The 15,241-nt window shown below is 38.0% G+C and overlaps 2 protein-coding genes across 2 annotated transcripts in view; one reads left to right on the top strand and one right to left on the bottom strand.

Annotated features, from left to right (window-relative positions):
- LOC115209794 (ribosome biogenesis protein BMS1 homolog) overlaps window positions 1-6,055 on the bottom strand; it is a 64,650-nt gene extending 58,595 nt beyond the window's left edge. The window contains exons 1-3 of the mRNA XM_029778333.2: window positions 5,911-6,055; window positions 2,431-2,618; window positions 1,053-1,243 (exon numbers count right to left, since the gene is read on the bottom strand). Coding sequence (XP_029634193.1) covers window positions 1,053-1,243; window positions 2,431-2,597 — 358 coding nt within the window. The 5' untranslated portion in view covers window positions 2,598-2,618; window positions 5,911-6,055. The remainder of the gene's footprint in view (window positions 1-1,052; window positions 1,244-2,430; window positions 2,619-5,910) is intronic.
- Window positions 6,056-6,744: 689 nt separating this feature from the next.
- The window catches only part of LOC115209063 (integral membrane protein GPR180), a 30,103-nt gene continuing 21,606 nt past the window's right edge, over window positions 6,745-15,241 (top strand). The window contains exons 1-2 of the mRNA XM_029777141.2: window positions 6,745-7,250; window positions 14,199-14,339. Coding sequence (XP_029633001.1) covers window positions 7,082-7,250; window positions 14,199-14,339 — 310 coding nt within the window. The 5' untranslated portion in view covers window positions 6,745-7,081. The remainder of the gene's footprint in view (window positions 7,251-14,198; window positions 14,340-15,241) is intronic.

Below are 15,241 nucleotides of genomic sequence, written 5' to 3'. Positions count from 1 at the left end.
TGTTGTACCTGTATTTCAAAGGGCCGGCCTTGTCACTGTCTGTGTCACGCTGAATATCCCCGAGAACTACGTTAAGGTTACACGTGTCTGTGGAGTGCTCAGCCACTTACACGTTAATTTCACGAGCAGGCTGTTCCATTGATTCGGATCAACCGGAACCCTCGTCGTCATAACCGACGGAGTGCTTCCATCCCCCCATTTCCAAGCAAAGTAATACTTCCCCATAACCAGACATTTCCTTCGTGGAAGATTGGAAAGGAACAGCATCACTTGCATGACAGTCACTCTCATTTACAATCATCACATAATGTCAAAGCATAGGCAGATGCACACACACACACATATATCTGTTTCTATATTACCCACAAGGGGCTAAACATAGAGGGGACAAACAAGGACAGACAAAGGGATTAAGTCGATTACATCAACCCCAGTGCGTAACTGGTACTTAATTTATCGACCCCGAAAGGATGAAAGGCAAAGTCGACCTCGGCGGAATTTGAACTCAGAACGTAGCGACAGGCAAAATACCGCGAAGCACTTCTCCCGGCATGCTAACGTCTCTGCCAGCTCACACACACATATATCATCCTTTAACATCCATTTTCTATGCTGGCATGGGTTGAATGGTTTGACCAGAGCTGGCAAGCCAGAGAGCTGTCCAGGCTCTGAGTGTTTGTTTTGGCATAGTTTCTATGGCTGGATGCCCTTTCTAATGACAACCATTTTAAAGAGGGTACTGGGTGCTTTTACATAACACTTACACAGGTACTTTTTATGTGGCACTAGCAGGAACACTTTTACATGACACCAGCACCCACAAGCCAAGGACCTTTCAGTCGAGAGAGGGAGAGAGTGTATGGCCATAAGGACCTGCCAGTATGTATGGATGGCCATGATTTTACTTAGCTTGATGCATCTTCTCAAGCACAGCAGACCGCTAGAAGTCTCAGTCCCTTGTCATCTCCACTGTGAGGTCTTCTCCTCTGTGAGATGACCTCAAAGACAAATGAGAAATGAAAACAAGAGTGGTAACAAAGTTGCCCACCTACCTGCCAAGACAGTAATTGGTCCATGAATTGTACTCAACTTTTGATGGCAATACTTCTTTGCAATACATTTAAGTAATGTTGTTTTACCCACTTTTGGTGGACCGACAATGGCTACAATAATTGGTGGAGCATCAATTGGAGTTCTGTCAACAATGGGAATGTGGTGCCTTTTGGCTTTGATATCTTCTGCTCTGAAAATGAGAGGAAAAAAAATCATAAAGAATGAGAGTTATTGAATTTTATTATTTCTTTTATCTTCTACTTATTTCAGTCATTTGACTGTGGCCATGCTACAACACTGCCTTGAAGGGTTAAGTTGAACAAACTGACCCCAGTACTTATTTATTCTATCAGACTCTTTTTGCCAAACCACTAAGTTACAGGGAGACAAACAAGCCAACACTGGATGTCAAGCAGTGGTAGGAAACAAATACAAATGTAAAGACACAAACATACATATATATATATACATATAAAGGCTGAAATATAATTAATTTGATAAAATCAATAAATTTCACCTAGTAGTCTTTCGGTATGGAAAGGACCATATTCGGTAAAAATTATATATAATTATAATAAAGGGTTATTTGCAACAAGTTGCTTAAACCACATACCGAAAATATTAGAAATAGCTATTTCTAATATTTTCGGTATAAATATATATATATGTATATATATATAAAGAAAACAGAAAATGGAGAAGGGTTCTCTATTTATTCTTCACTCTGATGAAGCTCCTTGTTTCAGATTGGTTTTATTACCAAATATGATTAATATTTTTACATATTTTGAATATCAATGGCAATTCTTTTAGTCTGCCTACCAAATCCACACAGTGAGACAAAGCTTGAGACCATATGGTTGGAAAGCAAACTTCTCAGTCATACTTTTGCCAATATATATATATATATACACCTGTCTTTGATGTACCTGTCTCTATATTCTTTATAAAGGTCTGAAATATATATATATGTAAATACATATACCTGGCGCCTCGTACTCCAAAATGACCCATACTCTGCAGAAGCATTAAGGCTGATCCTTCTAGTGGTATAAAGCACTCATGATGGTATAAAGAACCCATGCAGCAACACATTAATGCACCTGTGCAGCATCCTGTAAAAGTGCTCATGTGGTGCCATGGAAAAGCACCCAGCACACTCTGTAAAGTGTTAGAGAGGGCATCCAGCCATAGAAACCATGTTAAATCAGACTGGAGTCTGATGCAGCTCGCCAGCTCTGGTCACATTGTCCAACCCATGCCAGCATGGACAACAGACATTAAATGATGATGATCAAATACATAGCACAAGTTTCATTAAAGCCAGTTAAGCAATGACGTATTTAAAACCGAATCAGGTTAAATATTAAACAATACCTTTGGACTGCCTTATGGGCTTTCCTTGCTGACTGTACAATAAAAGCTTTTGGGTTTTTTTGTTGCGCACTTCGATTATCTTCTAGCTTAAGCTTTGCCTTCTTTTTTTCAGCTTTTAGCCCACTTTGCCGCTTGTGGTGCTTCTTCTTCACCTCATCCAATTCCATGATGTCTTTTCACTTTAAAACCTAAAACAAAAATATCCAATATTTGAATAATATATCTTTATATAGAACGCAGTGTAATTCAAAACATCTAAAACATGTGTAATATAAATAATTCTTTGATAATTGAGATGATGTCAAAATATCCTATCGTTGACTTAAGCAAACAGAAAAATAGTTGGACATCTATTTACATATGTTTCAGGATATTTATCCCTCATCAGAAATGTACAGCTTTATCCAGAGAATTTTGTATCTAAATATTTAATCCTTTAGTATTTCGACTGGCCATATCCAGCCCAAATATTTTGTGTCTAAACCAACCAGATCTAGCCTTTCACATCTGCCCAACAATGTCATTCTTAAAAAATAAACAACCACATCATCAAAATCTCAAAGTTAGAAGATAATGCATGATTAATTTTAAACAATTTGAATAAGAACTACAGTAATCTGAATGCTAAAGGGTTAAATTATTTTAACCTAAAGGCATAAGGTGGTGGCTTGGAAGATTCGTTATAACAACAGATAGCTTCTTTTGCAGGAATTGTTCTGGCTCTCTGTACTCTGAGTTCAAATACTGATGTATCAACTTTGTGTTTCGTCCTTTTGGGGTCAATAAATAAAGGCCAAGTCTTCTCACCCTATCTTGCTTTCAGTCAGTCTGTCTGTTCCTTGGGCTTCACCAGAACTAAAAAGTACCCAAAACACACTGTAAATAATGACAGTGCTTCAACAACTCCATGAGTTGTTGAAGACCCAAGGTAAGACAAGGCAATCCATACATGCATGCATAATAAAAACTGCTAATACATAAATTTATTGAGAGATTTTTCAGTTTTTGTTTTTCTGCTGAATGTTACATGCATAAAAAAAATACTTTTATTCCAAATCTACACTACACTTTAACATTTTTCAAAGTCTATATTAACATGTCAGCCTAAGTAATATACTCTTTTACTTGTTTCAGTCATTTGACTGTGGCCATGCTGGAGCACCGCCTTTAATCGAGCAACTCGACCCCGGCACTTATTCTATCGGTCTGTTTTGCCGAACCACTAAGTAACGGTGACGTAAACACACCAGCATTGGTTGTCAAGCAATGCTAGGGGGACAAACACAAACACACACATATATATATATACATATATACGACAGGCTTCTTTCAGTTTCCGTCTACCAGATCCACTCACAAGGCTTTGGTTGGCCCGAGGCTATAGTAGAAGACACTTGCCCATGGTGCCACGCAGTGGGACTGAACCCACAACCATGTGGTTGGTAAACAAGCTATTTACCACACAGCCACTCCTGCACATATGTTCATGTTCTTTTACATTTTCTTTTTAAACAATTATTTAGTCAGAAAAAGAAGAGCAACAACCATGGCCCTTTTCGTGGCTAACAAAACTGGTAAGATAAAGTTATGCTCAGTCAGGAGACTGACCTGAATGCAAATTCCACTTAAGGACTAGGCTGTAGCATTAAACCGAAAGATGGACTAAGTCTAGATTCCTAGAACAGAAAAGGTTCTTCTGATAAGCGTCCATACAAATTATCATCATCACCATCATCAATATTTAACGTCTGTTGTTTTAGAATATTCTTTTATTTGTTTCAGTCATTTGATTGCAGAGTGACTTTTGGCGAATAAGACAGAGATAGAAGAATTATGTCTATCGTGTTAAGAGCTACTGTGTTTGGTATTTAGCTTTAGATCAGCTCTGATCAAGTAGACATATAATCAAAGAGGTTCCAGCTATGACCATCTCATCTTATTTCCCTTTGGCGAAGTCTTTTCGATCAAGAGCCTCATACCTCATGGGAAAGGAAAAAGATAGTAATCTTTTCCATTGTTAGTGTTCGTGTATTCCGTACAACAAATATTTCGATTCTGACGGTGCTTAGCAAGTTCGTTGAACAACTTACAGTACAAAACGGAAGGGGTCACACAAAAACATGCTTCATTCGCCCAAATTACAAATCGTTTTACACGTGTAATTAAACCCAGTTCATTCATTCATGCTTTATGGTCTGTTTTATAGACATGAAACAGCACACCTTAGAATTTTTGTAGATATTTGGTGATGCCACACGGGTAAACTGATTTTATAGTACATTTTATAAACAATTAAACGCCATACTTTAGAATTGCTGTAGATATTCAGGGATTCCAACACGTTGTTTCTATGTGGTCCCTAGGTAGATATTCGACAACTTTACCAAAAATTCTAACATTTTTACTCATTCGAATATTTTTTTTTTCCATCTTTTATTCGAAAATTTTCTTCTTCGTTTACCTCACTGAATTTAAGAAGCTGAACTATTGTTACGCCGAGTAAAAAATCTTTCACATGTTGAAAGATAAATCACACATTTACAGAAATTCAGTGGCACAAAAGCCGTAGGATTAAAATTTTAAAAACGACTCAATTACCGCTTTATAACATATTTACAATTTTTGTAGACAATCAAGTTTTGTTTCTGTGTAGTTTGTTCCATTTTATACTGGAGCTTGTTTACGTACATATTCGACAAATTTATCAAAAATTCTGGCAATCTTTCGTCTCTAGTAGACCTTTCCGTCGATTTCCGTAAAAATTTTTTTTTTTTTTACATATGGGCTTGCGGAAACTTTTGAAGTAATGAGAGCGAAAGAGACTAAGAGAAAGCCATTTTATGACGAGGGAAGTTCTTTTGAAGTTACCGTGCATGGCAAGCATTGATGTACATGTGTGTGTGTGTTTCATGGGGTGTGAGACACAGACAGTATGTTGTGTAAGTGAAGTGCTTCTGTTAGTGTGTGTGAAGAGACAAAGTAATGTGTGAAAGAAAGAGATAACTGAAATTTTTTACTCGGTGTATGTGTATATGTATGTATATTACTTCAAAAGTTCTCGCAAGCCCATATGTAAAAAAAAAATATTTTTTTACGGAAATCGACGGAAAGGTCTACTAGAGACGAAAGATCGCCATAATTCTAATGTTTTTACTCCATTCGAATGCTTATTTTTACTCGTTTACTGCAAATGAATTTAACAAGCTGAACTACGGTTATACCTAGTAAAAGAAATCAATCTCACAAGCTGAACTACGGTTATACCTAGTAAAAGAAATCAATCTCAACAGAGCCACATGTGCAAAACATTTCGCACGTTGAAAGATAAATTAAACGTACAAGAATTTCATGATACATTATATTAATCACAGAGGTAGTAGGATTAATTTTTCACGATCTATAATGGGAATAGTTTCGCAAAATCATTAAAATGTGAGAAAACTATGAAATAAAAGAGAAAATTCTCTCGGGTTTACATACCAAGACGAAAGTCTGGTTCGACAAGTGAACAGGACGCATGCGTCTATTGCCAAAAACCAGTTCTACACATTGTTTACTTCTTACGACCAAACATCTGTGCGATGACTTGTGTTACTAATTGCTTTACCAATTAATTAATTAACATTAAACATATATGTGGTTAATAAATGTTGTATTTATTATTAATAAAAGAAAGTCCGTTACATAGATGGTAACTAAGGGATTATTGTACCAAAGAAGTTTTGATACAATTCACATCATATAGAATTTCTAAATTATAACAAAAAAATATGTAATCCTTCTATTCTGGTGGGTAGTGTATTAAAATAGTAACTTGTAGTGACTTTAATGGTAATACAGTATTGTATTACAGGCAATCTTTCGTCTCTAGTAGACCTTTCCGTCGATTTCCGTAAAAAAATTTTTTTTTTACATATGGGCTTGCGGGAACTTTTGAAGTAATGAGAGCGAAAGAGACTAAGAGAAAGCCATTTTATGACGAGGAAGTTCTTTTGAAGTTACCGTGCATGACAAGCATTGATGTACATGTGTGTGTGTTTGATGGGGTGTGGGAGACAGACAGAATGTTGTGTAAGTGAAGTGCTTCTGTTAGTGTGTGTGAAGAGACAGAGTAATGTGTGAAAGAAAGAGATAACTGAAATTTTTTACTCGGTGTATGTGTATATGCATGTATATTACTTCAAAAGTTCCCGCAAGCCCATATGTAAAAAAAAAAATTTTTTTTACGGAAATCGACGGAAAGGTCTACTAGAGACGAAAGATCGCCGTCTGTATAATTATTTCGGTCCGTCAAGTCCGAAATGCATTTAATAGGGGGTCCGTTTAACTCAAAGGTTTTGCTGTAGTAATACTGCTAAGGTTGGTGCAGGTCACGTGTGTCGCTAGACTTGGCAGCCGACAGTTTGTGGCAGTGTCCGCGTGGAGCCTCGCTACTTGAGGCAGATGGCTTGACTTGAGGGAATTTCCTCTTTGGAACCACCAAGATATTTACACTGTGGCTTTTTTTACTTTCATCCTCTGATTTTTTTTTTTTTCTCCTCACTTCTTTAGCCTCTCAAACTCTTCAAGCTGATTGTCGTTTCGTCATTGCCAAATCTATGGAAGCCACGTAAAAAATCAATCGGAACTTGACAAACATTTATTTAGAGAGATGACCGGCCTGCAGTTGTCAAGTATTTACAGTGGATATTTACTTTTATCTTTGATTCTTCACGTATTTTATTATTCATCATGTGAAGGCAAGACTATCAAAGGTGTGCTCAAGACAGATGAAGCCCGAAAGGATTTCGGGCAATACCTAACAGCTTTTAGTTTTCACGGTTAGTTTATTTTTTTCTTCGGTTTTTATCCATTAATATTTATAAATTACATCAATACTTTCTCTCTCACACAAACAGTCACGCGCGCACGCACACATAAACAAAAACTTCTATGAAAATAAAAGCTGAAAAACTGGTTATTATTAACGATTATGCAAAACATACTGCGTCAAGAAATGTAGGTGTTTTCAGACTTCGAGTGATCATAATATAGATCGGCATTTCCTTGTGTTGATATTTGTTACCCACAGTGAAATATTTAACAGGCTGAGGACTTCCTCTATAATATAAAATTAGTGGTTTGTTAAAAAGAATGTCAGCGAATCATTATATAAATTGCATTCGATGTTTTGTTCAGTGTGAACAAAAGTCCATTACTTAATGCTTTGGGAAAGAAAATTTATTTTAAGTATAGAAATTTGATTAACGAAGCGTTTTTTCTTCCCTTACTTTAAATATTTTTTTCCTTATCAAAAGCAAAAGAATACAGTGATATAACTACAGTTTGATACCCCACTCCACCCCTGACTTTGTTTCTTAAACTTTCTTTGTGATGAATAAGTTTTAAATGAAATTTTGCTAAGATACGTGTTCGATGCATAATCTTAGTGCTTGATATTTGATAGAAATTTATTTGTGTTTGTATGAAAAAAAAAATCCAACCAGAAGCAAAAATTATATTGTGTTGTTGATCAAAAGCATTCTAGCCGTAAATAATTCCTGACTTTCGTATGTCTAGGACTGCCTCGTCCAATGTGTCCTTCCATTTATGTAACACAGTAAAGTGTGATTTGAGGGAAATGTGGCAACTATTTCTAACAGTCTGAGCAACCATATATATATATTCTCTCCTTGGTTTGTTTATCATTTAAGCATAAAGATATCCTGATAAATGTTGGCCGAAGATACCAATTATTTTGTTCATGACGCATCAACATGTCTTTGAAAATACTCCCGCAACCAGCTTCTATAGATATTCGATTTTGCATCTATGTGAACAAATAGTCTTTATTTTCTATTATTATTGGTCTATCGTTTTCAAAAAGCAAAAACTAATCTTGAAGAAAATTTGACTAGTTTCTAATTTAGAAAATAGATATACCATAAGTGCAGGAACGAAATTTGCTTAGGGGGTGCAAACTCAATTTTTCACGAGGATTGTTCAAAGAGTTTTCATTGTCCCGTAAAAATTTAGGGGGTGCGCTTGCAATCCCTGTTCCCAAACCTTTGAAATATACAGCATGTTTGTGTAATATCAATGGTAATTCTTCGGGAAAACTTCTGTAAAGACGAAGTTGATTGAGACTTTAAGTTTCAACACAATGGCTGGTCGGAAAAACTTATTCGAGTCATACAGAGACACTTTCTTCCTTGGGCTCTCAACTCCTGGTGGGGTCATGGGATCGCTGTCATGACAATTGAGTGTTTTGGGGACATTTTAAAGCTTGTGGAATCCATCCCTTTCCAGGTTTGTGCATAGGTTGATATTCTAGGAAAAAAAGAGGACCAAGTGTAATGATTAGTGCAAGGCCTGGGAAATTGGACACAACGAGGCTAATGAAAGGGTTGACGAGTGAGTCAAGGGTGCCTGAGTGGAAGTAGCACAAGCCCAGAAAGTTCCAAGGAGCTTAAGTGACTTTATGCCAATTAGTTTAGTGGCTCTTCTCTGGTTGCAGTCTAGGATTGTGTGTGCAGCAGAACTGCCACCCCAGATATGAGAGCAATACTTTCTTATGGCTGATCTGGAGCTAACGAACAAGTAAATTACAGGCAGGTGCAAGCTTGGCTGTGTAGTTATGAAGTTAGCTTCCCGACCACATGGTCTTGGGTTCAGTCTCAGTGTGTGACACCTTGGGCTGACCAAAGCCTAGTGAGTGGTTTTGGTAGACTGAAACCGAAAGAACCCTATCAAAAACTAAATGTTTATACCCTCAACCCTTGACTACCCCTGTATCTTAGCAGCTCAAGCAAAAGCGACTGATAGTATAAGTACCAGATTTTAAAAGAAATTGTTCTGAAGTTCATTTGTTCAACTACACCTCTCATGGTGGTGCCCAGATAGCCACAGTCCAACGACTGAAAAAGTAAAAGAAAAAAATCAGTAAAGGAGTCATTCAATTTGCTAGAAATAACAACTAAATCTTTTTCAAATCCCTTACATACTATTGTCTTGAGAAAAGCAAAATTACATTGGATAAATAAGTCTTAGATATCCATAAAAAGATGGATAGCAATGAGTGGAATACATTTGGTCACTGATAAGTTCTATCAGAGTTAACTTGGGTTTAAAAACAGCTGCCCAACAAAAGAACTTTTATGTAATTACTTGAATAGCAGCAACTACACAGTTTACCATCTTCAGTAAAGAAAATTCATAGGGGATGTAGTACTCCTCCATACTTCTAACATAATTGTCACTATTGGAATGTCTCTGATTTTAGGTCTTACCTAGAGTTAAACAACTACTAAATGAGCCAACAAGGAAACCTGTTGGTGGGTGTCATTTGACAATCTCTTATATGTGTCCCCCAGCTATTAGAAAAAGTCATCCTTTTGTCTTGAAAAGGAAGGACACATTACGTAGTATAGTCTTAAAACATTATCACTGAACTAAATCAAACTAAACATAGGGATGGTCATGGTAGGAATACCTTTGACCATAGCTCTGCTCAATCAGTGCCAACCTAGGGCTAAACAGTTGGTTACAAATAGCTGTCAAATCTCCCTTATCGGCTTCAAAAAAAATCCTCTCTTCTCTGTTTTTCCAGCTCAAGTGCCATGTCTTTTCTCTACTGCAAGACACTTGTTTTTATTCTTCTGTCATACAGTTACTTCTCATAAGCTGCCACAAAGCCACATCATCACCATCATCATCATTTAACATCTGTTTTCCATGCTGGGTTGGACAGTTTAACAGAAGCTGGCTGGCTGAAGAGCTGCCCAAGCACCATGTCAGTTTTGGCATAGTTTCTACAGCCAGATGCCCTTTCTAATGCCAAACACTTTACAGAGTGTACTGGCTGCTTTTACACAGCATTGGCACAGGTGCATTTATATGGCACCTGCATCCACGAGCTTGCAAAATTAGGAACACTCAGCTGGAGAAGGATGCAGGAGACATGGGTGTATGCAAGGTGGCAAGCTGGCAGAAACGTTAGCATGCCGGGCGAAATGCGTAGCCATATTTCGTCTGCCGTTACGTTCTGAGTTCAAATTCCGCCAAGGTCGACTTTGCCTTTCATCCTTTCGGAGTCGATTAAATAAGTACCAGTTACGCACTGGGGTCGATATAATCGACTTACTCCGTGTGTCTGTCCTTGTTTGTCCTCTCTGTGTTTAGCCTCTTGTGGGTAGTAAAGAAATATGTATGCAAGGACAGCCAAGCTTTTACTTAGCTTGATGTGTATTCTCAAGTACAGCAAACTGCCAGGAGTCTCGGTCCCCTGTTATCTCCTCTGTGAATCCCAACGTCTGAAGATCCTTTCTCACCCCTTCATCCTGCATCTTCTTAGGTCTACCCCTTCCACATGTTCCCTCCACAGTTAGAGATTGGAACCTCTTGATGCAACTGTTTTCATTCATATGTATTCAACTGTCATCATTCATATCTCCCACAATATTACTCACAACATCTCAGTTGAGGAGTCTTGTATTTCAAGTTACTTAGTGATCTTACTGGTACTGGTACAACATAAAAAGCACCCAGTACACTCTGTAATGTGGTTGGTATTAGGATGGGTATCCAGACATAGAAACCATGACATAGCTAGCTCAACAGCTCCTGTCAAATCATTCAATCCATACCAGCATGGAAAGCAAATGTTAAATGATGATAGAAGTCATAGATACTCCATGCCTGAAGTTGACCTGGATCTCTAAACAACAACAATGAAATAGTTAATAAACAGGGTTAAGCTAATATTCCAACATTTATAGTAGCTGTGTATAACAAGGAATGGTTCTCTGCTTCAATGCTTCAACAAATATGTAGGACAAACCTGATAGATTAAAAAACCTATGGTATTACTCTCAACTTCAACACCTAGGGTGAAATCTGAGGTAACTATTGTTGATTTGTGTCAGCTACAATTGGTCCACTCCACAATTGGGCACTCCAGCCAGGACCATCTAATCTTTTCAGGGATATCTAGGACTACATCGTCCTTCCTTAATGTGAATATGATTCAGTGTGATTTGAGGGCGGTTTAGCAACTATTTCTTGCAGGCTCTACAATCATGCTATCTTGCTAGCTCACCAAAGCGACAATACTTTATCTCTCTCTCTTTCACATTTAGATGAAGAGCAAGACACCTGAATAATTCACTTCTTCACATCTCATAGCATTAGAACTTGTTTAATTTAACTACAAACCCTTTCGTGGACCAATTGTAGCTGACACAAATCAACAATAGTTAACCCAGAATAAAAGTAGTGGTATACAAACTACTTGGCTATAGTCAAAAGCCTATAAAAAAATATAATTCTTTTCACTGGTTTCATGTGCACTTTACCATAGCACAATATAACAATTGTAAAGCAAACAAATATTGTAGGGTGTGTGTATATGAATTTCTTGATTCACCAGGAGCAATATAAATTACAGGACTCAATTCAAGTTTAAGGTATTCTTTAATACATTATAACTGAAAGGCTCCAGTTTCCAGTATTCAGTGTTACTCATTTCTGATCATCAGCTGGTAAACTGAGCCTGGTATTCTTTTGAAATATCCATTATTTGAATCATCATCATAATCGTTTAACATCCGCTTTCCATGCTAGCATGGGTCGGACGATTTGACTGAGGGCTGGTGAACCAGATGGCTGCACCAGGCTCCAATCTTGATCTGGCAGAATTTCTACAGCTGGATGCCCTTCCTAATGCCAACCACTCCGAGAGTGTAGTGGGTGCTTTTATGTGCCACCGGCACGAGGACCAGTCAAGCAGAACTGGCAACGACCTTACTCGAATGTTTTCCATGTGCCACCGGCACAAGTGCCAGTAAGGCAATGCTGGTAATGATCACGTTTGAATGGTGCTTTTTATTTGCCACCGGCACCGAAGCCAGTCAGCTACTCTGGCAGCGATCACGCTTGGATGGTGCTCTTAGCGCTCCACTGCCACAGATGCTGGTCATCGAATTTGCGAATTTGATTTGATTTTGATTTCACTATCCTCAACAGATGTTCGCAAGCAGAGTTTAGTATCCACTGAAGGAAAGGTACGCATAAGTGGGCTGGTTATACCCACTGGCATAGGCCACGGGTTATGGTCTCACTTGGCTTGCCGGGTCTTCTCAAGCACTGCATATTTCCAAAGGTCTCAGTCACTAATCAGTGAGGCCTAATGTTCGAAGGTTGTGTTTCACCACCTCATCCCAGGTCTTCCTGAGTCTACCTCTTCCACAGGTTCCCCTCAACCGCTAGGGTGTGGCACTTTTTCACACAGCTGTCCTCATCCATTCACACCACATGACCATACCAGCGCAGTCATCTCTCTTGCACACCACATCTGATGCTTCTTAGGTCCAACTTTTATCTCAAGGTACTTACACTCTGTCGAGTATGCACACTGACATTACACATCCATCGGAGAATACTGGCTTCATTCCTTGCAAGCTTATGCATGTCCTCAGCAGTCGCGGCCCATGTTTCACTGCCATGTAGCATGACTGTTCATACACATGCGTCATACAGTCAACCTTTTACTCTGAGCAAGAGGCCCTTTGTCACTAGCAGAGGTAAGAGTTCTCTGAACTTTGCCCAGGCTATTCTTATTCTAGCAGCTACACTTTCAGCGCACCCCCACCACTGACTTGATCACCTAGGTAACAGAAGCTATCAACTACTACTAGTTTTTCTCCCTGGAATGTGGCGGAAGTTGTTCTCTGCACATTTTCAGTGTTTATTGCTCCTGAGCATCTGCCACATACAAAAACTAGTTAGCCTTCCTTTGATATTGCTGCACCTCTTATGTGTCCATAGCTTACACTGGGTACATCTTATAGAGTTTCTACCTACGCCTTTTCTACAGATCGATCAGGGCCATCTACCTGAAGGGATTTGTGGTTTGTCTGCCTTCCTACTTATTAGACTTTGGTTTTAGCTAGGTTGACCCTAAGGCCCTTGTTTCCATGCCTGAAACTTCTCCTCTACTTCTGATAGTGACTCAGCAATTAAAGCAAGGTCATCAGTATAGAGGAGCTCCCAGGGGCATCCTGTCTTGAATTCCTGTTATTGCCTGGAGGACTTGGTGAATAGGAGGGGTCTGAGGACTGATCCTTGAAATAATTATACATTATCTTTGTAGTTTTGAGATTTCATTGATGTGATTGTTTATGTTTTTTTTAATTGTAGGTACGAGAGGCTATATCTGGCCAGTTTGAACATTAAACAGGTTGAAAATTTGGGGCCATATATGGCTAGTTTAAATGGCAAAAGGTGACTGCAACAAGGAAATCTATATGTAAAATCTTTTAAGATATACGACATATTTATTCGTTCATTCATTTTTACATCCATTTTTCAATGACAGCATGGGTTAGATAAATATATTTACAGAAACAATGTTTAACTTTTTTCTTTTTTTTTTCAACTGTATATCTGGTATGAATCAATTGCATAGCTACCATATCTCCCTCAAATCACACCTTACTGTTTTAAAAAATGGTAAGACACACCGGCCAAGGCAATCCTAGATGTACAAAGTCAGGAATTATTATGGGTAGAATGCTCTAGGTGACACTTTAATGGGGACAACACTTTTGGGTCCGCTGTATAAACTTGCACAGGGGACAAAATCACAGGACACAGATTCTAACTAGCTATGCCACTGGTATGAACTTGTGAAGAATAATTTGCTTGACATTTATTGTTTCAGATTTCTTCCCTATTACATTTAAGTGTTACAGATGAAATAAATTGTGACCATCTATTTCTGAAATTTTCAGGGGAATCAGCAATGATCAAGTATGTTCTAAATGAAACTGGAGCTACAATACCTAAACTTTATCTTTTTCTCAATGAAGACTGGAAGGAAGCAACACTAGATACTTCATGTCAAAGCAAATTTGACAAAGCAAGGATCGCATGTAAGTATCATTGCACCATATTGGTTTCATATTATGTAAGCAATAACATAAGAAAAAATGATGGATAACTGGAACTAAGAGCAAAGAACAAATTCAGTTCTATATTTAAGAGATAGGAATTATATACGTTGTTTACATTTGACGGATATTTCCCCTCATTTTGTTTGTTGTTAACACAACATTTCTGCTGATACACCCTCCGGCCTTCATCAGGTGTCTTGGGGAAATTTCAAACCTGGGTTCTCATTCCTAAGGTAGTAGCAGGCTACTAACCCCAAGATTCCTAAGGTAGTAGCAGGCTACTAACCCTGAGATTCCAAGTTCAATCCCAGGCAGTGACCTGAATAATAATAATAACAACAACAACAATATCGAAAAATACCTTAGGATTGAGAACCCAGGTTCGAAATTTATCTAAGACACTTGATGAAAGCTGGAGGGTATATCAGCCAAAATTGGTTAGCAACAAACAAGATGGGTTACAAATATCCATCAAATGTAGATAATGTAAATAAAGAACAAATTCTCAGCAAGGAATGATACAAAAATATATGCTGTTTGAGAGTTTTGTTGTTTGATGTGATGGCAGCAGAGTTAGAGGAAATAACTGCAATGTAATATAAAATAACTTGGATGCTCTTTATACTGTTGGAGGGTGCAATGCTGCTGGAAAATACTGAAATTATTGGGACATCCAATCAACTGCATTGTGAACTAAATGTAAAATAATAATAATTCTTTCTACGATTGACACAATGCCTAAAATTTTGGAGGAGGCGGGGTAGTTGATTGTATCAACCCCAGTGCTTGACTGGTACTTACTTTACTGACCTCCAAAAAGACCAAAGGCAAAGTCAGTCTCAGCAGAATTTGAACTTAGAATGTAAAGAGCTGGAAGAAAT

Source organism: Octopus sinensis, linkage group LG3 (assembly GCF_006345805.1).
Source record: "Octopus sinensis linkage group LG3, ASM634580v1, whole genome shotgun sequence".
Lineage (NCBI taxonomy): Eukaryota > Metazoa > Mollusca > Cephalopoda > Octopoda > Octopodidae > Octopus > Octopus sinensis.
Note: the sequence above shows the minus strand (reverse complement) of the source record. Positions and strands in the feature narration are given on the sequence as shown.